The 21158-nt window shown below is 41.0% G+C and overlaps 1 protein-coding gene across 1 annotated transcript; it reads right to left on the bottom strand.

Annotated features, from left to right (window-relative positions):
• Positions 1 to 991: 991 nt before the first annotated feature.
• On the bottom strand, positions 992 to 12484 carry LOC122820125 (high affinity immunoglobulin gamma Fc receptor I-like). The gene is made up of 8 exons (XM_044097299.1): positions 12278 to 12484; positions 11907 to 11942; positions 11460 to 11735; positions 11135 to 11380; positions 10868 to 11044; positions 10663 to 10746; positions 9562 to 9657; positions 992 to 1020 (listed from the first exon to the last, which is right to left on the bottom strand). The coding sequence occupies exons 1-8, from the start codon at positions 12327 to 12329 to the stop codon at positions 992 to 994; spliced, it is 996 nt and encodes a 331-aa protein (XP_043953234.1). The 5' UTR covers positions 12330 to 12484.
• Between the last annotated feature and the right edge of the window lie 8674 nt (positions 12485 to 21158).

Consider the following 21158-nt stretch of genomic DNA (forward strand, 5'->3'; position numbering starts at 1 on the left):
GGTTCTGGTTCTGGTTCTGGTTCTGGTTCTGCTCTGCATCCAGAACCAGAACCATACATGGAGAAGCAGCATTCAGCTTCTATGCACCACAAATCTGGACCAAACTTCCTGAAAACTGTGAAACAGCTGAAACCCTGAGCTCCTTTAAATCCAGACTAAAACCTGATATCTTGTTTTATATGAAATCATGTTTTGGATGATCAGACAATAAAACGTCTCACCATGTTTCCATGTCAGAATGTCACTCTGTTATGTTCTGCTGTTTCATCATGGTAACTCTGAGTTTTCCTATGTCATTGAACTCATCATAGTTTTTCAGACGCTCCTTAAATGCACCATGCAGATCAGAAACGTTTCTTGGTTTTGATGTTTTCACTGCGTTTATTCTGGTTATAGCTGCATGTAAAAAGATCAACTTTATGACTTTATGACGTTTATAAAGTTTATTAGTTTAATCTGCTCCAGTTTTCTCTTGTTGGAGCTCCGTTTAATTCTTCATTTCTGATTAATTATGGGCCTCAGATACAGATTATTGGCCTTATTGGGAAAATCCTAATTATTGTTATTACTGTGTGTAATGATTATTGTACAAACATTGGCTAATATTGAAATAATGACACTCATTCAACACATAGATGTTGTTTCTATCAGTGGTTTTAAAATAATGTGCATCATGTTTTATTTTCTTTATAAACTAAACTGAATAAAAGTCAGAAAAACACATGAAATGTTTTTATTCTTCAATTAGAAACACAAACAAAAAGCAGAAAAATAAAAACTTTGCTGGATTTAAACATTTTTAGCTCATAAAAAAAACATCTAATAAAGATTAAAAATACATAAAAATCTTTATTTATAAAATGTTTCTTGAGACAAAAGCAAAAGGAAGAAGTTATTATTAGTAAAGCCTGCAGTGAAGTGAATGATCATTATTGATCGGATGATTGGAGAGTTGAAACCTGTCAGCTGGTCGTCAGGATGAGACTGAAGATCAGGAAACATCTGGTTCTGGAGGAACATCTGGAACCAGAAACACAAATTCAATCTGTTCTCTGCTGGGACTAAAATTATTTGAACTTCAGATTTAAAATGTAGCTGAAGGAATAAAAATGTTCAATTTTAGATGTTTTTATTCTTTAAATCAGTAACTAAATATAATCTTTTTTTAAAACAATTGATCAATTATTTCTGAATCTTTAATATGTTTAATTAAAAACACGATGTTTGTATTATATCTTCTTTATAACATTGTAATTTTGTCTTTTTATTTTGTAAAGTACTTTGAATTTTCTCACTGCAGAAATGTGCAATAAAATAAACTTGAAAAGATCTTTCACAAATATAGAAATATAATAATAATAATAATAATAATAATAATAATAATAATAATAATAATAATAATAATAATAATAATAATAATAATGATGATGATAATAATAATAATAATAATAATAATAATAATAATAATTTATAACACTTCATTTACAGAAACCTCAAAATCCTACAATCAATAAAAGAACAAATTTAACAAAATAAAAACAGGAACAAAACATAAAAATCATAAAAACCAAAATTTAAAACAGAACAAAGTTTGAACAGAGCAGAAAACAATAGAAACAGTTTTTATTGCCCCACAGGGGGGCAGTTCAGAGGGTGGGGGCAGTTCAGAGGGAGGGGGGCAGTTCAGAGGGAGGGGGCAGTTCAGAGGGAGGGCAGTTCAAGGGAGGGGCAGTTCAAGGGAGGGGGCAGTTCAGAGGGAGGGGGCAGTTCAGAGGAGGGCAGTTCAGAGGAGGGGCAGTTCAGAGGGAGGGGGCAGTTCAAGGGAGGGCAGTTCAAGGGAGGGGCAGTTCAGAGGGAGGGGCAGTTCAGAGGGAGGGGCAGTTCAAATGGAGGGCAGTTCAAGGGAGGGCAGTTCAGAGGGAGGGGCAGTTCAGAGGGAGGGGCAGTTCAGAGGGAGGGGGCAGTTCAGAGGAGGGGCAGTTCAGAGGAGGGGCAGTTCAGAGGGAGGGGGCAGTTCAAGGGAGGGGGCAGTTCAGAGGGAGGGCAGTTCAGAGGGAGGGCAGTTCAAATGGAGGGGGCAGTTCAGAGGGAGGGCAGTTCAGAGGGAGGGCAGTTCAGAGGGAGGGCAGTTCAGAGGGAGGGGCAGTTCAGTGGGAGGGGGCAGTTCAGAGGGAGGGGCAGTTCAGTGGGAGGGGGCAGTTCAAAGGGAGGGCAGTTCAAAGGGAGGGGCAGTTCAAGGGAGGGCAGTTCAGTGGGAGGGGCAGTTCAGAGGAGGGCAGTTCAGTGGGAGGGGGCAGTTCAGAGGGAGGGCAGTTCAAGGGAGGGGCAGTTCAGAGGGAGGGGGCAGTTCAAAGGGAGGGGCAGTTCAAGGGAGGGCAGTTCAGAGGAGGGGGCAGTTTGGTGGGAGGGGCAGTTCAAATGGAGGGGCAGTTCAAGGGAGGGGCAGTTCAAAGGGAGGGGGCAGTTCAGTGGGAGGGGGGCAGTTCAGAGGGAGGGGGCAGTTCAGAGGGAGGGGGCAGTTCAGTGGGAGGGGGGCAGTTCAGAGGGAGGGGGGCAGTTCAAAGGGAGGGGGCAGTTCAGAGGGAGGGGGCCAGTTCAAAGGGAGGGGCCAGTTCAGTGGGATGGGGGCAGTTCAGAGGAGGGGCAGTTCAGAGGGAGGGGCAGTTCAGTGGGAGGGGCAGTTCAGAGGGAGGGGGCAGTTCAAAGGGAGGGGGCAGTTCAGAGGGAGGGGGGCAGTTCAAAGGGAGGGGGCAGTTCAGAGGGAGGGGGGCAGTTCAAAGGGAGGGGGCAGTTCAAAGGGAGGGGGCAGTTCAGAGGGAGGGGGGCAGTTCAAAGGGAGGGGGCAGTTCAGAGGGAGGGGGCAGTTCAGAGGGAGGGGGCAGTTCAGAGGGAGGGGGGCAGCTGAAGCAGGTGGAGGTTCATAAATAAAATCTTAAATGTTTGAATCTAAAGCAGCAAATGGATCAAAGGATGAATTTATAAACTTTAATGTCATCAAAACGTCACAAGATGAAAAGATACATTTGCTGTCAGATGTAAGCAGGTTGTATTTGTGTTTTATATATTTACACAAAATGTATTTTTGTTATTTTTATTGTTGCTTTTCTGACTGTAAACATCTGAAAACTGTCATTGTTCTAATCGTGTGATTTTAACATCAGGATTTATTTGTAGTTCAATAATTTGGCTCCTTTAACTGTTTTTATCCTGCTGGATCTTTATTTATCATGATAATCCAGTTTATTTATAGATTTATTAAATCAGTTTTTGTTTTCATCCCCATTATAATATATAAAAATCTATTTTTTAATATGAACTTCTGATTGTAAAGTAGCAGGAATTAACTTTCATTTTGCCATATTTTAGTTTTTTAGGACTTTGAAGAGGCGACTGATTGTTTTTTCTGTTTGTTTTGTCAGAATAACAAAGTTAAACTGAAGTTAAACTGTGTGACAATCGAATGATTATTAAAACAACCCAACGCAGAAAAGATCCAGTTTCACAACCAACCGTTTGGATCGTTAATGATTTAATGATTTATGATTTAATGATTTATGATTGAATGATTTAATGATTTCTGCTTCAGGACAAAATGACACTAATAACATTACAGACTGTCTAAAGTTAAGAATGTTTAGAGAGTAAATGACCTTATTTCATAAATTAGTTCTTAACGGTTTATCATTCTGCTACACAGTTAAAGATTTTAATATTTAAAGGTTTTTAACGGGACGAAAAGAGAGCAGCATGAAGATTAAAAGTTAAGGTTGAATTTTAACTCCTGGTCGATGGGGAAACAGGTCACTGTGAGATTTTAATGTTTAAAATTCATTTATTTTGTTTAGCAGTTATATTTTCGCCCACCAGAGGGCGCTAACATCCGCTGGTTAGTTAAGATTAGTCAGGAATAAAAAGGTTTAGCAGCTTCAATGAGGCTCTGGATGAACAATATTATGATAAAATAATCTAAACTGGTGTTTGTACTATAAAGTGTTTAGTTTTCATTTAGTTTAACACATTTTGATTATTTTTTCTTCAGAATTGCTACATTTTCCCACTGAAATGCTGAGAGGCAGCAGATCAACCAGCTGCTGCTCTGTCTTCACCGACAGAAGAGACTTTAATCCTGATGGAGTTTATAAATCACTGAGCAGATTAAAGAGCTGCTGCTGCTGGATCCAGAACCAGAACCAGAACCAAACATGGAGAACCAGCATTCAGCATCTATGTACAAGAAATCTGGAACCAACTTCCAGAAAACTGTGAAACAGCTGAAACACTGAGATCCTTTAAATCTAGTGTTTAGAGTTTCCTTGGAAACAAAATCAATGAAACATTAATCAATAATCTGATGTGAAACGACGGAAAATGTTTCTTTGGTTTTGAGTTTTTATCAAGTAAAGCTCTTTGAACTGCCTTGTTGCTGAAATGTGTGATACAAATAAAATCTGATAGAATCTTAAATCCTTTTTTATGAAGGTGCATTTTGTTTGTCTGCAGCAGGGGGTCCAAAGTGGGTTCTGGAGGTTCTAGAGGTTCTGGAGGCCCGGCATCCTGCATGTTCTGGTTCCCTCCCTGCTGGTACCAACAACCTTTCAGCAGGTCAAAGTTCTTCTAATGATCATCATTGGATCCAGGTGAGTTAAACCAAGGAGAGACTAGAACCTGCAGGATGCCGGACCTCCAGAACCTCCAGAACCTTCAGAACCTCTAGAACCTCCAGAACCTTCAGAACCTCCAGAACCTCCAGAACCTCCAGAACCTCCAGAACCTTCAGAACCTCCAGAACCTCCAGAACCTTCAGAACCTCCAGAACCTTCAGAACCTCCAGAACCTTCAGAACCTCCAGAACCTCCAGAACCTTCAGAACCTTCAGAACCTCCAGAACCTCCAGAACCTCCAGAACCTTCAGAACCTCCACAACCTCCAGAACCTTCAGAACCTCCAGAACCTTCAGAACCTTCAGAACCTCCAGAACCTCCACAACCTCCAGAACCTTCAGAACCTCCAGAACCTTCAGAACCTCAAGAACCTTCAGAACCTTCAGAACCTCCAGAACCTCCAGAACCTCCAGAACCTTCAGAACCTTCAGAACCTTCAGAACCTCCAGAACCTCCACAACCTCCAGAACCTCCAGAACCTCCAGAACCCACTTTGGGCTCCACTGATCTACAGCTAACCCACCAATCAGTGGGTGTGAATATTAATCAGCAATATGAAAGAGAAAAGGCAGAGATTCAAACCTCTGGTGAAGAAAGTAAAGTTTTCTTTAATCAGTTTCATTCAGAGCAGAACTGGATTCATAACTGAACATTTTAAAACTGCATTTAAAGCAAGAAAATAGTTTTTATTGTCACAGGTTTAGAGTTTTACCTCTAGTTTTCCTCCCACCATTTATCTTCACAGTTGCATACGCTGCACATGGATCAGCCACTGCAAAACAAAACAAATGTTCATTTCTGTACAGAACAGCTGCTGCTGAGACGCTGCATCTAAAAACATTTTATAAATCATCATCAAGAAGACGTGATAAACTGCAAGTTACTAAAGACGTGATGGAAAAAGATCTGAAACTAAGAATCAGACCACAAGATTCTTAACCATCTTTACAGATTAAACTTTTCACCACTAAAGGTAGAAAACAAGAAAAGTGTGAAAGTTTGAACTGAATCAACAGTCAGACCTCAGAGAGGCTCAACAGTCTGAGGTTTTACTTCACAGCAGATAGGAGAGAAAAATAACTTTAACAGCTTCAGTCGTTCTGCAGCTGAAGATACTAATAAATATCTGAATGATTCATTTTTAACTAAGCTAAGCTCCTGCAGCTCTATTGATACTACAGAATCATGTTTACAGTGGATTCCTGTTACCAACATTATTTATATGAAACAGGAAGCAGCTTTAATGCAGCCAAACAGTGAATCAAACATCAACCTGACAAACTGCTGACTCAGCAGATTTATTATCCATACATCCTAGTTTTGATCCGTCTGTTTCACATCCCCTTGTGCTGCCACCTTATGGTGGTGGGGGGTTTGAGGCCCCAATGATCCTGGGAGCTCTGCTGTCTGGGGCTTCATGCCCCTGGTAAGGTCACTAAGGCAGACAGGTCCAGGTGAGGAACCAGACAAAGTGCAGCCCGAAGACCCTGATGATGGAAAAGACCTTTGGACTCGGTGTTCCCTCACCCGGACGCGGGTCACCGGGGCCCCACTCTGGAGCCAGGCCTGGAGGGGGGCACGACGGCGAGCGTCTGGTGGCCAGGCTTTTACCCATGGAGCCCGAAGAGGAAACATGGGCCCCCCCTCCCATGGGCCCACCACCTGTGAGGGGGGCCAAAGGGGTCGGGTGCAATGTGTGTTGGGTGGCAGCCGAGGGAGGGGACCCTGGCGGTCCGATCCTCGGTTGCAGAAGCTCTTGGGACGTGGAATGTCACCTCTCTGGTGGGGAAGGAGCCGGAGCTAGTGTGTGTGAGGCTGAGAGGTTCCGGCTAGAAATAGTCGGTCTCACATCGACGCATGGCTCTGGTTCTGGAACCAGTCTCCTTGAGAGGGGCTGGACATACTTCCACTCTGGAGTTGCCCAAGGTGAGAGGCGTCGGGCAGGAGTGGGCATACTTGTTGCTCCCCATCTCGGCGCCTGTACGTTGGGGTTTACCCCGGTGAACGAGAGGGTAGCCTCCCTCCGCCTACGGGTGGGGGGACGGGTCCTGACTGTCGTTTGTGCTTACGGGCCGAATGACAGTTCAGGTTACCCACCCTTTTTGGAGTCCCTAGAGGGGGTACTGGAGAGTGCTCCACCTGGGGACTCCCTTGTTCTGCTGGGGGACTTCAACGCTCACGTGGGCAATGACAGTGAGGCCTGGAGGGGCGTGGTTGGGAGGAACGGCCCCCCATCTGAACTGGAGTGGTGTTCTGTTGTTGGACTTCTGTGCTTGTCATAGATTGTCCATAACGAACACCATGTTCAAGCATAAGGGTGTCCATATGTGCACTTGGCATCAGGACACCCTAGGCTGCAGTTCGATGATCGACTTTGTCATCGTTTCATCGGATCTGCGGCCGTATGTCTTGGACACTCGGGTGAAGAGAGGTTCTGTCCACTGACCACTACCTGGTGGTGAGTTGGCTCCGCTGGTGGGGGAGGATGCCGGTCAGACCTGGCAGCCCAAACGTGTTGTGAGGGTCTGCTGGGAACGTCTGGCGGAATCCCCTGTGAGACGGAGCTTTAACTCCCATCTCCGGCAGAACTTCGAACACGTCCCGGGGGAGGTGGGGAACATGGAGTCTGAGTGGACCGTGTTCCGTGCCTCCATTGTCGAGGCGGCTCATCTGAGCTGTGGCCGCAAGGTTGTTGGTGCCTGTCGTGGCGGCAACCCTCAAACCCGTTGGTGGACACCTTCGGTGAGGGAAGCCGTCAGGCTGAAGAAGGAGTCCTATTGGGCCTTTTTGGCCTGTGGGACTCCGGAAGCAGCTGATGGGTACCGGCGGGCGAAGCGGCATGCGGTTCGGGTGGTTGCTGAGGGAAAAACTCGGGTGTGGGAGGAGTTTGGAGAGGCCATGGAGAAAGACTTCCGTACGGCTTCGAGGCGATTCTGGTCCACCATCCGGCGTCTCAGGAGGGGGAAGCAGTGCAGCACCAACACTGTCTACAGTGGGGATGGTGTGCTGCTGACCTCAACTCGGGATGTTGTGGGCCGGTGGGCAGAATACTTCGAAGACCTCCTCAATCCCACCAACATGCCTTCTATTGTGGAAGCTGAGCCTGGGGACTCTGGGTTGGGCTCTCCAATCTCTGGGGTCGAGGTCACCGAGGTGGTCAAAAAGCTCCTCGGTGGCAGGGCCCCGGGGGGGGATGAGATCCGCCCGGAGTTCCTCAAGGCTCTGGATGTTGTAGGGTTGTGTTGGCTAACGCGACTCTGCAATATCGCATGGACATCGGGGGCAGTTCCCCTGGATTGGCAGACCGGGGTGGTGGTCCCCCTGTTCAAAAAGGGGGACCGGAGGGTGTGCTCCAATTACAGGGGGGTCACACTCTTAGACCTCCCTGGCAAGGTCTATTCAGGGGTTCTGGAGAGGAGGGTCCATCGGATTGTTGAACCTCGGATTCAGGAAGAGCAGCGTGGTTCTGGTTCTGGTTCTGGAACACTGGACCAGCTCTACACCCTCAGCAGGTCCTGGAGGGTTCTGGGAGTTCGCCCGACCAGTCTACATGTGTTTTGTGGACTTGGAGAAGGTGTTCGACCGTGTCCCTCGGGGAGCCCTGTGGGGGTTCTCCGGGAGTATGGGGTACCGGGCTCCTTGATACGGGCTGTCAGGTCCCTGTAGGACCGGTGTCAGAGTCTGGTCCGCATTGCCGGCAGTAAGTCGGGCTCGTTTCCGGTGAGAGTTGGACTCCGCCAGGGCTGCCCTTTGTCACCGATTCTGTTCATTACTTTTATGGACAGAATCTCTGGACCAGCCAAGGTGTTGAGGGGATCCGTTTTGGTGGCCTTAGGATCAAATCTCTGCTTTTTGCGGATGATGTGATCCTTTTGACTTCATCAGGTCGTGATCTGCAGCTCTCACTGGAGCGGTTCACAGCCGAGTGTGAAGCGGCTGGGATGGCGATCAGTGCCTCCAAATCCGAGGCCATGGTCTTGAGCCGGAAAAGGGTAGAGTGCCTTCTCCGGGTCAGGGGGGTGTCCTGCCCCAAGTGGAGGAGTTCAAGTATCTCGGGATCTTGTTCACGAATGGGGGAATAAGGGAGTGGGAGATCGACAGGCGGATTGACGCAGCGTCTGCCGTCAAGCGGGCCCTGTACCGGTCCGTCGTGGTGAAGAGAGAGGTGAACCAAAAAGCGAAGCCCTCGATTTACCGGTCGATCTACGTTCCCACCCTCATCTATGGTCATGAGCTTTGGGTCATGACCGAAAGAACGAGATCGCGGCTACAAGCGGCCGAAATGGGTTTTCTCCGTAGGGTGTCTGGGCTCTCCCTTAGAGAGAGAAGCTCAGTCATCCAGGAGGGACTCAGAGTAGAGCTGCTGCTCCTTCACATCGAGAGGGGCCAGTTGAGGAGCATCTGGTCAGGATGCCTCCTGGACGCCTCCCTGGTGAAGAGTTCATGTCCCACCAGGAGGAGGGGAAACCCAGGACACTCTGGAGGGACGATGTCTCTCTGCTGGCCTGGGAACGCCTTGGGATTCCTGGGAACGCCTTGGGATTCCTGGAAACGCCTTGAGATTCCTGGAGGAGCTGGAAGAAGAGACTGGAGAGGGAAGACTGGGGCTCCATACTGAAGCTGCTGACCCCACGACCCGACCAGGATAAGAGGAAGAAGATGGATGGATAGACGGACGTCCTAGTTTTGATCTTTCTGTTTTACTTCGTTGAAGATGACAGTAATCTTTATTTAATTTATTTTATTCTGGGCTTTCATTAAGCTGCTGCTTTACTTCATAATTGTTTTCCTTGTTTCTGGTGATTTCTCCATAAATCACATCGTCTCCTCTACGGTTTATTATAACTGTATTAAAACCATAAGCAGAGACAGTGGAACCGATGAGAACGAGATGTTTTACCTCTGGTCTTTGACTTGTTTCCCTTGTTTCTGATGATTTCTCCATAAATCACTTCCTCTCCTCTAACAGCAGAATAAACCACAGCTGGACGGTTTTCTAGAGAAAATAATCACATAAATATCTGATCAAACAAAGTCATAAATCTGTTTGAATAAAATAAATTGTGCTGCAGGGATCAGTCTCAAAGGATTGTGGGTAAATAGGGCTGTTTTATTAAACATTGAATTTTTAGCTCATATTTAACATTTAAAATAATTTTGAATGAAAAGTTCTGAAAATGGCAGAAAAAAAGTTTGGTTTGTTGCTGGAAAGATTTTAATTTAAAACAACAAATTATGAAAGAGAGAAAACAAAATGTAAGATCTGACATTAAAGTTGTGTTTTAGTTATTGTCTTTGTCTGTTTTTATCTCTGTTGTGATGGAAAATGATCAGATTCTAGTTCAGACAGAAACAGGAAGCTGAACGACCGCAGAGTTTATTAAAGTCAGTTAGCAGAAAAACCTCAAAGTGTAAAAATAAAGGTGTGAAAAGTTCCAACATTTACCAGAAGAAACAGCAGAAAACACCAACTGAGGTTATAATAGTCTAACCTGATCAAATAATTACTGAGTAATAAAAACACTATTATTATATATAAATATATATTATTTATGGTGAATCCAGTGAATCAGTGATGCGTCTTTAAAATGAGAAACTGTTTTAGGTCAGAAATGTTTCACTTTCTAACGACTAAAAACAGAAAAACTGTAAATAAATCCAGATGAGAGAAGATATTAGTTTTATCTAAAGCTGTGATATTTTAATAAAACACGTCATTTTCTAAAACAATTTTTGCTCTTCAATTCAAACTGAAATGTTTTTATTCCTCAATATTTCCTGGCAGATTTCTACATTCCTAAAATCAGAGAATTAATTTCTAGTTTTTAAACATTTTATGATCCTAAAAAGATTCTGAAATATAAAACTATGAACCTTTAATAAAACTTTGGTTTCTAAATCCCAGGAAAACTGAAAAATGATCTGAAGTGATAAAACATTTTTAACTTTAGTTCAAAAACAAACCAAGAACAGAAATAAAACTTAAAGTTTAAAGTTTCACCTTCATTTGATTTGTTTTTCTGTCGTTGATGTGAAACTTTGACGTCGCTGTAAATGATTCTTTCCTCTCCAACGAATTGATTTCCTAAAATAAAATTAATCTGATTACAAATGACACTAGTTCTCTTTAGATAAAACTAGTTTAGTTTGTAAAAGTTAAACTTTATTTAACTAACAGATTCTGGATAAACAAATGTTTGTTTCACCTTCAGGTTTTCTATGAAGACGTTTCACCAGTAGAACCAGTAGAACCAGCAGGAAAACCACAACAATCCCAGATGATAGAGAAACATAGAGAGCAGACTGGGAGGAAGGTGGAGAGGATGATGATGATGATGATGATGATGGAGAGGTTGGAGGACCAGAAGTGGTTGTTGGTTTCTCTAAAATAAAGTTTTTTATTAAATAATTGCCAAACAGTTTCTAATGAAAACCAAAGTTTAACAATATTTTCATTCCTGATGACCTCTGACCTTTGACAGAGATCCTGCTGGATGGAGACTCTCCATGACCTCTGATGTTACATTTATAGAGGCCTTCATCAGAGCTGGAAACATGGAGGAGGGTCATGTGACCTGATGATCCATCACCAATGAAGGAGCCATCTTTATAGAAAGCAGCTGGGAGGTTGTGGGTTGGATTCCTTGCTCTGCAGCTCAGAGTGACGTCATCTCCCTCCATCACAGGGAGGACAGGACTCTGCAGGATCACTGATCCACCTCAACACAGAGACAAACTACAGCATTTCATCCATTTCCACACAGCTTCAGCAACACTAACTCCACAGTCTGATCTTACCAGAGACAGAGAGCTGGATGCTGCTGCTGCTGGAGGATCCAGACCTGGACTCACACCAGTACACACCAGTATCTGATGGATACAGGGAGTTGATGCTGCAGGAAGAACCAGCAAAATGCCCAAAATCATCTCCACATCTCTTCCTGGTTCCTCCGGTTGTTTTTCTCCTCACAGTCCATCCATCAGGTCTGTTTTCATCCTCACAGATCAGAGTCACTGATTCTCTCACAAAGAACTGAGATCTGCTGGGACTCACAGTCAGATGAACTGGGAGAACTGGAAAGATTCAATTATTAAGATTTCAGTTGTTAATAATAATAACTAACATTATATTCAGTAATTATCCAGATGAACATGTTTCCACTATTTTAATTCAGATGTAACCTTTAATCCAAACTACATCTCTGAATATTTCAAATGGTTTTAATGTAACATAAATTCACCAACCTGGATCTGTTGAGCAGCTCAGCAACAAGATCAGAACTAGAGAGAAATAAAAAGATGTTTAGTAGAAATTAAAGCTGTGAAACTGAAATTCAGACGATTTTTATGTTTCATAGCTTGACTTTAGTTTTGACCTGCTTTTATTTCTAACATTATAACTGATTGTTTTGTTCAGTTGTGTTTTTCAAACAGCTCTGATTCACTAAATTCATCTGCTGGCCCTTTATTAGACCACAGATCAGTTTTATCCACAGAAACATAAAGTCCCTCAGTAATTCTAGTATCAGATGATGATCTAGTAAAATGTTTCCAGTGTCAGTCAGACAGAGAGAAATGCTGATCCAGCAGAAAGACAGTAAAAGTGCTCTACTTACAGATCAGACAGTGAGATGTGCCTTCCATTGTTCTTCTCAGTGATCTGACCATGTTTCACTGAAGCTGAGAGCCTGAAGCTGAGCCCGCCTACTTCCTGCTGCTGGTCCGTCTGCTGCTCTACGGAGACGCTGAGAGAGGAGGGGCTGCACTGACTGACACTTTATCACTCAGGGTTGATCCACAAACTTCACTTTGCTTAGATTCTAATATACAGGAAGTAGGCGGGCTCAGCTTCAGGCTCTCAGCTTCAGTGAAACATGGTCAGATCACTGAGAAGAACAATGGAAGGCACATCTCACTGTCTGATCTGTAAGTAGAGCACTTTTACTGTCTTTCTGCTGGATCAGCATTTCTCTCTGTCTGACTGACACTGGAAACATTTTACTAGATCATCATCTGATACTAGAATTACTGAGGGACTTTATGTTTCTGTGGATAAAACTGATCTGTGGTCTAATAAAGGGCCAGCAGATGAATTTAGTGAATCAGAGCTGTTTGAAAAACACAACTGAACAAAACAATCAGTTATAATGTTAGAAATAAAAGCAGGTCAAAACTAAAGTCAAGCTATGAAACATAAAAATCGTCTGAATTTCAGTTTCACAGCTTTAATTTCTACTAAACATCTTTTTATTTCTCTCTAGTTCTGATCTTGTTGCTGAGCTGCTCAACAGATCCAGGTTGGTGAATTTATGTTACATTAAAACCTTTTGAAATATTCAGAGATGTAGTTTGGATTAAAGGTTACATCTGAATTAAAATAGTGGAAACATGTTCATCTGGATAATTACTGAATATAATGTTAGTTATTATTATTAACAACTGAAATCATAATAATTGAATCTTTCCAGTTCTCCCAGTTCATCTGACTGTGAATCCCAGCAGATCTCAGTTCTTCATGAGAGAATCAGTGATTCTGACCTGTGAGGATGAAAACAGATCTGATGGATGGACTGTGAGGAGAAACACAACCGGAGAGACCAGGAATCAATGTGGAGATGGATTTGGGCAGTTTGTTGGTTTTACCTGCAGCATCAGCTCCTTGTATCCATCAGATACTGGTGTGTACTGGTGTGAGTCCAGGTCTGGATCCTCCAGCAGCAGCAGCAGCAGCAGCAGCAGCAGCAGCAGCAGCAGCAGCAGCAGCATCCAGCTCTCTGTCTCTGGTAAGATCAGACTGTGGAGTTAGTGTTGCTGAAGCTGTGTGGAAATGGATGAAATGCTGTAGTTTGTCTCTGTGTTGAGGTGGATCAGTGATCCTGCAGAGTCCTGTCCTCCCTGTGATGGAGGGAGATGACGTCACTCTGAGCTGCAGATCAAGGAATCCAACCCACAACCTCCCAGCTGCTTTCTATAAAGATGGCTCCTTCATTGGTGATGGATCATCAGGTCACATGACCCTCCTCCATGTTTCCAGCTCTGATGAAGGCCTCTATAAATGTAACATCAGAGGTCATGGAGAGTCTCCATCCAGCAGGATCTCTGTTAAAGGTCAGAGGTCAGAGAGGTTAAATAAATCCTGGACTTTAAGTTTTAACATAAATTTATAACTTATTAAAACTTTATTTTAGAGAAACCATCAACCACTTCTGGTCCTCCAACCTCTCCATCATCATCATCACCTTCATCTTCCCCCCCATTGAATCCCTTTGTGATTTTGGCTCTAAGATGGGGGATCGTTCTGGTTTTGCTGCCGACTCTGGTTCTACTGTTGAGACGACATTTTCAGAGGAAATATGGTGAGTTAAACTTCCATCCATCCATCCATTTTCTGTTCACCCTTCTTCCCTAATGGGGTCAGGAGGGTTGCTGGTTCCTCTCCAGCTGCGTTCTGGGTGAGAGGCGGGGTCACGGGGTCACCCTGGACAGGTCACCAGTCTGTCGCTGGGCAACACAGAGACACACAACCATTCACACACACACTCACACCTAGGGAGAATTTAGACCAATTAACCTGACAGTCATGTTTTTGGACTGTGGGAGGAAGCCGGAGAACCCGGAGAGAACCCACCATGCACAGGGAGAACATGCAAACTCCATGCAGAAAGACCCCGGGCCGGGAATCGAACCCAGGACCTTCATGCTGCAAGGCAACAGCTCTACCAACTGCACCACTGTACAGCCCGAGTTAAACTTTAATTATCAAGTATTGACACATCGATTGACTATTTTAATCTTGTCAATGATTAATTGGTCAAGTTATACTAATATAATCTCTGTTGCTGTTTCTTCTGGTAAATGTTGGTACGTTTCATTTTCTCTGTTCTGCACTTTGAGGTTTTTCTGCTAAATGACTCTAATAAACTCTGCAGTCGTTCAGCTTCCTGTTCATAAGGTTTAGTAAATGTGGAGCAGATAAATAAATAAAACAACTTTAATCTCATATCTCCCACTAGAATTTAATATTTTTATTCAGTAAGTTGTTGTTTCCACTCAAACGTCCTTAAATAAAGTCAAATTAATTAATATAATGCATTTTAGTGACATGGTGGTTCAAAGTGCTTATTGTGATAAAAACATAATAATGTCACCAATTATTAAACAACCATTAATCATTACATTCTGTCAGTAAAAATTACCATTAAATATACGATAACTATATTGATTATCGTTAAATTTATTATTAATCCATAGTGAATCTGACCAGCTGGGTTTTTAGTCCAGATTTAAAGGATCTCAGTGTTTCGGCTGTTTTTCAGTTTTCTGGAAGTTTGTTCCAGATTTGTGGTGCATAGAAGCTGAATGCTGCTTCTCCATGTTTGGTTCTGGTTCTGCCAGGGCCGTGCAGAGACGTTTGGGGGGCTCAGAGTTAGAAAGGGGCCCATTGAACAAGATCTTAAAACACTGATCAACAACAACCCATAATAATCAATAATCTAATATTTAATCAGATCAATCTGTATCATGTCATCATGTGAACAATGTAAAGTTAATCTAGTTCATGTTTCTATGATTTAATGTTTCTGTTTCTGCTGATCTGAGACTGAAGCTGTTCAACAGACCAGAGGAGAAAAGGTCAAAGGTCATGAAGTGGAATAAGAAGATTTGATGATATTTTACTAAATAAACCCTGATAATATCTGACTGTTTAACCTCTGGAACAACTTGGCTGCAGATTTAAAGACCTAAAAGTTCAGAGGGTTTAACTCATTGCCTCAGTCCAGCTCTGAACTGGACCTTTTAGACGAGCCTCGATTCCAGAACAGCAGGTCCAAATGAAGGCGGTTCCTCCTGCAGCCACCAGGTCCTGCAGGAGGCTGTTGATCACCTGAGATTCAATCAGGTGAGACAGAAAGGAAACATTGAAACCGTGCAGGAAAGGCGGGCCTGGATCTACTGAGTCGGTCCCACAGCAGAGGGAACTCAGTCCAACATCTGACATCAAATTAGAGAGAAGATTTCTCTGCAGCCGAGCCGTTGATCTGACTGGGACAAGGAGGGAACCGGGTGGTATAGAACCGGATGGTGTAGAACCGGGTGGTGTAGAACCAGGTGGTGTAGAACCGGATAGTGTAGAACTGGATGGTGTAGAACCTCATAAACTCTGTGGTTGATCAGGTTCCTATTCATAAGGTTTAGAATTAGATGATGTAGAACCGGGTGGTGTCTCTATCCTCCTGGTTCTAGTCAGAACTCCAGCTGCAGCGTTCTGTGCCGTTGGGTTGTCAATCATACCTGTGTAGACGCTGCTGCAGGAATCATAGCCACTAAAGAGAAACTAAAGCCTGGATGAGTTTCTCTGGTCTGAGACTTTAGTCTCTGGTTCTGGAAAAGTTCTGCAGCTGCTAGAAGATCCACTGTGGAACCGGTTTTATGTGGCTCATCAGAACATTTTAGCTGGTTTACCTCTTTTGGATTGAATAATACACACTGCTAAATATTTATTGATCTGATTTGTTGGAACAACAACAAAAACTATTCTACTCCAGACAATTAGAGTTCAGGTCACGTAGATCAGTTTGGAGATCAGCAATGGCTAAACGGTTTAGGATTTATAGACCACAGTGAGACACACATGAATGTAAGTAAAGAATACAGTGAATTATAAATACAATTTTTATATGAACAGAGTTTACCTTCAACAAGATCATTAAATATTTTTTATCTTCTCAAAACCATTGATAGAAATAACAAACCAATATTCAGAAAATCCCTTCAGTTTTCCTGATCCTTTAGTTCAGAAACGTTTCTGTGAATGTAAACACACATCAGACCAGATCAGTGGTTCTAGTCAGGAATTTCTTCCTTTCAGGTATTTAATGTTTGGTTACAGTAAAGCTGAGGGAACTGAGGCCTGCAGTTCTTTAGGTCCAATAAGTTCTTCAGTGATTTTCTGGATGGATCATTTGGAGGAGTTTTGTTAGATCATCTGTTGCCGGGAAGATTCAGTTCTGTTCCATGTTTCATCTCTCTGTGGTTCTCTGAGGCCTCAACCATCTCTAATGTCTCTGGACTCCTTTATAGATTGTTGATGTTTCTTCATGAATCTCTTTACATCAGGAAACATTATTTGTGTAGGACATTTTGGGACTTATTTTCATCTGATTGTCTTTATCTGTGTTGCCCTTTTTAAAATGAACCACTTTAAAACCTGAAATAGGTTCAGTTTTCACAGATTCACAAACGTTTCTATGGAAAAAAAACTTGATTTATTCTCAGATGATTTTGTAGTTAATTGGTAAAATATCATAAAGCTAAAATACTTGTTAATGTTTTCAGACAGCCATTTTTGTTGTCCTTGCTGCTGATTGGCTGAACCCACAGCAGCAGAGATCAGGCAGGCTGCAGACATTAGCTTCTCTGTTAGCAGTTAAACTTTCAGAAACATTTAGCAGTCTTCTCTTCTGCAGGACAACTCAAACACTGAAAGTTATTTTTCTACCAACTCAGAGCTGCTCTGATGTGAAGTGAAACTTTCTGCCAGCAGTTCAGACTGGTCTGGCCTCTCTGTGGTCTGGTCTCACTGGTTTCTTCTTGTTTTCTACTCTGTGGTGAAAAGTTTTATCTCTAACTGGTTAAGAATCTTGTGGTCTGCTTCTAGTTTCAGATAAATTTCCACCACGTCTTTAAACCTTCTGCTGCTTATCAAGATCTTTTCAATAAAACATTTAAATATAATAAGGCCTGTTAACAGCCACTGTTTGTTTCATTTTGCAGCGACCAACCCTGTGAAGACAAATAATGTTTGATATGCACAGAAAATCATCGGAGATTCAGAACCAGAGGTAAAACTCTCTAAGTTTATGAAAATAAAAACTGTTTCCTTTTTCTTTCTTTAAATTTGGTGATAAAATGTTTGACTGTTGGACCAGATGAACTCAGTTCTGCTCTGAATCAAACTGTTTCCTCATTAAAGGTGATTCTACAGATTTTCTTCAGCACAAATATTAATTAATTAATTCCACTTTTTCTTTCATGAATCTAATAAGTCAGATTTATACAATCATTCTTTCTGATGGATTAATGAACACTGCAAAAAATATTTCCCTAAATAAATACATGTCAGTAAAATGCTGGTCATCACTGAGGTCCAACAGAACCAGAACCAGCACTGCGGTATTCTGGTGGAACACTTTGACTAGGCCAGTCTCTGTGCTGTGGTAACCATGGAAACCAGACTGAAAGACGACAGTGGTTGTTGAAGTTTTTCAGTATTTTTGCTGATGTCAGGTTGGAGATTCACTGCAGAGAATCGACTCGTCTGAAAGTCGACTAGCTGGTGGAAACAAAACTGGAGTTTGAAGAGCTGGAGCTTCTTAAAGAGACAGAGACCAAATTAAGGTCATCAGATCCAAGATGAATTTAGACACATGCTGTTGTTATAAAACAACAGCATGTGTCTAAATTATAAATAATATTTCAACTTTAACAGCGACTTGGTTCAGAAATGTTGTTCAGATGATAAAACAGATTGAAGTGACCTCAGAGAGAGACTGATTGGTTGAAACCTAAATCTAAAGTGTGATGTCACAGGAAGCTGCAGTTCTGATGTTTGATGAAGAACTGGACCTGGTATCATATTACTTTATACTTCAAAACAAAGAACTTCTTTTATCCAGGAGATTTCAGGATTTTTCTTCAAATAAATTTTAATTTTTATTCTTAGTTTTTGGTTATTTTGGACGTTAACGTCCCTCTTTGTGTTTTATTATATTAACTGTTTCATTTCTGATGGTATAAAATCTGTTATAAATTTTCACTTGAACTAAATCTGTGGAAAATCTTTTAAAATTCAGAATGAACAAAAACCTGATTTTCTTTAAAGACAAATGTTTACAAATATCATTTCAGCAGCTTTGATGTTTTCATGTCAGATTTTTTCTGTCACTGAAGTAAAACATTTTTATTCCTTCAGCTGCTTTTATAACCATTTTTACCAGGAAATTCCTGGAGATAAAATGTGTTTTTTGATGGAGACCCAGCATAAAACTGTAGATCAAACTGACTGAGTCTGAAATGTTTCTGTGGTTCCAGATGTTCCTCCAGAACCAGATGTTCCTCCAGGACCAGATGTTCCTCCAGAACCAGATGTTCCTCCAGGACCAGATGTTCTCTGATCCTCAGATCCCTTCAGTCTCATCAAGACGACCAGCTGACAGGTTTTAATTCTCCCAACAGCAGAGATTTTCTTTAATTCATGCTTCTACTGATTCTTTACTAACAATAAGTTCTTCCTCAAGCTTTTGTCTCAAGATCAGCAAAAAAAATTATAATTCTTCTTAAAAACTTCTTTCTGTATTTGATTTATTTTATTTTATTTTATGTGAACTCAACATGTTAGACTGAAGCAAAGTTTTAGTTTTTCATTGTTCTTTGTGTTTTCTTTTTAAATTCAATAATGTAAAGTTCAATATTTTAGTTTTATTTTTTGACTGACCAGAAATTTAACTGTTTAATTTTATGAAGAAAATAAACTTCATATCTGAGGAATTAAAACTGTAACAACAATAAGAAAACCTGTTTGTGTGGAATAAGATTAGTAACTTTTGGTTTTTGTTTTGTTTTTAACAATGTAAAAATAAAAAGCAGCTAATATTCTTTCCATATTTTTAGTTCTGTGTTGTTTATTGCTGATCTTTAATAAACTCACTATAAATCTCCCTCAGTATTTTTCTTTATAGATGATAAAGACTTTTGTTTGTTTTGATGAAGGCTGGAGGACAAACAAGTTATATATATATATATATATATATATATATATATATATATATATATATATATATATATATATATATATATATATATATATATATATATATATATATATATATATATATATATATATATATATATATATATATATATATATATATATATATATATATATATATATATATATATATATATATATATATATATATATATATATATATATATATATATATATATATATATATATATATATGTAAAAATGCCTGATGCTACATTTGAAAAATAAAAAAGACTGATGGATCTAAAATGTCATTTTTAAAATAAATTATGAATGTTGTGATTTTATGGACAAAGAATGTTACAAAACATTCATCAGTTTTCTTCCCTTCCACCCTTAGAAGAAAACAATTGTTTAAAAATCATCAGAAAATAAAAACCAAATATCTTTCTATTCCACTCCCACAAAAACACTTGAGATATTAATTTCATAATTATGTAAAAAGTTTTCCCTATCAAGACTTTCTGCAAAAGAAATTTAAAATATCGATTGTTGAATTTTGTGACTGAGATTTTGAGACAAAAGCTTTTTTTTCCAACTGCAACTTCATTAATGTTTTTAGAAAGATTTTCAAAAGTGCATACAAGAAATCAATTTTATCTTTAAGTTTTAATACAACATTTGGTCCAACAGTTATGATAAATTATGATGTTATCAATCAATCAATCAATCAAATTTTATTAGTATAGCACATTTCAGCATCAAGGCATTTCAAAGTGCTTTACATCAAATCAAACACAAAAACACAACATAGTCAGATTCCATCAATAAATTTATAATTGATCACGTTTCTAATAAAACTCTAAACAAGTGGGTTTTTAGTTGAGATTTAAAGGAAGTCAGTGTTTCAGCTGTTTTACAGTTTTCTAGAAGTTTGTTCCAGATTTGTGGTGCATAGATGCTGAATGCTGCTTCTCCTCGTTTGGTTCTGGTTCTGGGGATGCAGAACAGAACCAGAAGACCTGAGGGTTTTGGAAGGTTGATACAACAACAGCAGATCTTTAATGTATTGCGGTGATAAACCATTCAGTGATTTATAAACTAACAACAGGATTTTAAAGTCTATTCTTTGAGCTACAGGGAGCCAGTGGAGGGACTTTAAAACTGGTGTTATGTGCTCTAACTTCCTGGTTTTAGTCAGAACGCGAGGAATGTAATCGTCTGGCTAAGTTTTATTCACAAAGACTGTCGTGAAGTGGTGAGGCAGACGCTTGTAGACCCAGGTTGAAATGAGATGATGAAGTTTAATGATGAAAATCCAAAAATACACTGACAACAGAATCCAAACAGTCCAAAACCCTGGCAGCTCAGTTGAGGAGGACTAGGGCTGAGTAGTGATGGATCATCTGAAGCCAGGCTTCGATGCTTGTGTCGTCTTGTTGAAAACCACGTGACCGGCAACAAACGAGGCCTCGCATTGCATGGGTCACGTGACTGCTTCATTTTGCGTGTCGGTTTTCAAAATAAAAGCGTGATGAGTCGCTGCTTGATCGCATCAGAGGAGTATTTGTCTTCATAAGTGGTCGTAATAAAAGGAACCTTTTATAGTTTATGTGTATTAATGATTTTGATGAAGGCACTCATCAATATGTAATGTTTGTTACCAGTTTTCTCAATGGTTGATTGTTGAGACAATTTTGTAACTTTATATTTATGTTTTTATTATGTAA

This window comes from Gambusia affinis, linkage group LG18, assembly GCF_019740435.1.
Source record: "Gambusia affinis linkage group LG18, SWU_Gaff_1.0, whole genome shotgun sequence".
In the NCBI taxonomy this organism is placed as follows: Eukaryota; Metazoa; Chordata; class Actinopteri; order Cyprinodontiformes; family Poeciliidae; genus Gambusia; species Gambusia affinis.

Excerpts from the sequence above, each read along its gene's own strand:
- LOC122820125 (XM_044097299.1), bottom strand. The coding sequence starts at position 12,329 with ATGGTCAGATCACTGAGAAGAACAATGGAAGGCACATCTCACTGTCTG. Across the intron at positions 11,381-11,459 it reads CATCCAGCTCTCTGTCTCTG|GTGGATCAGTGATCCTGCAG; the intron begins GTAAGATCAGAC and ends CTCTGTGTTGAG. Across the intron at positions 10,747-10,867 it reads TCTTCATAGAAAACCTGAAG|GAAATCAATTCGTTGGAGAG; the intron begins GTGAAACAAACA and ends ATTTTATTTTAG.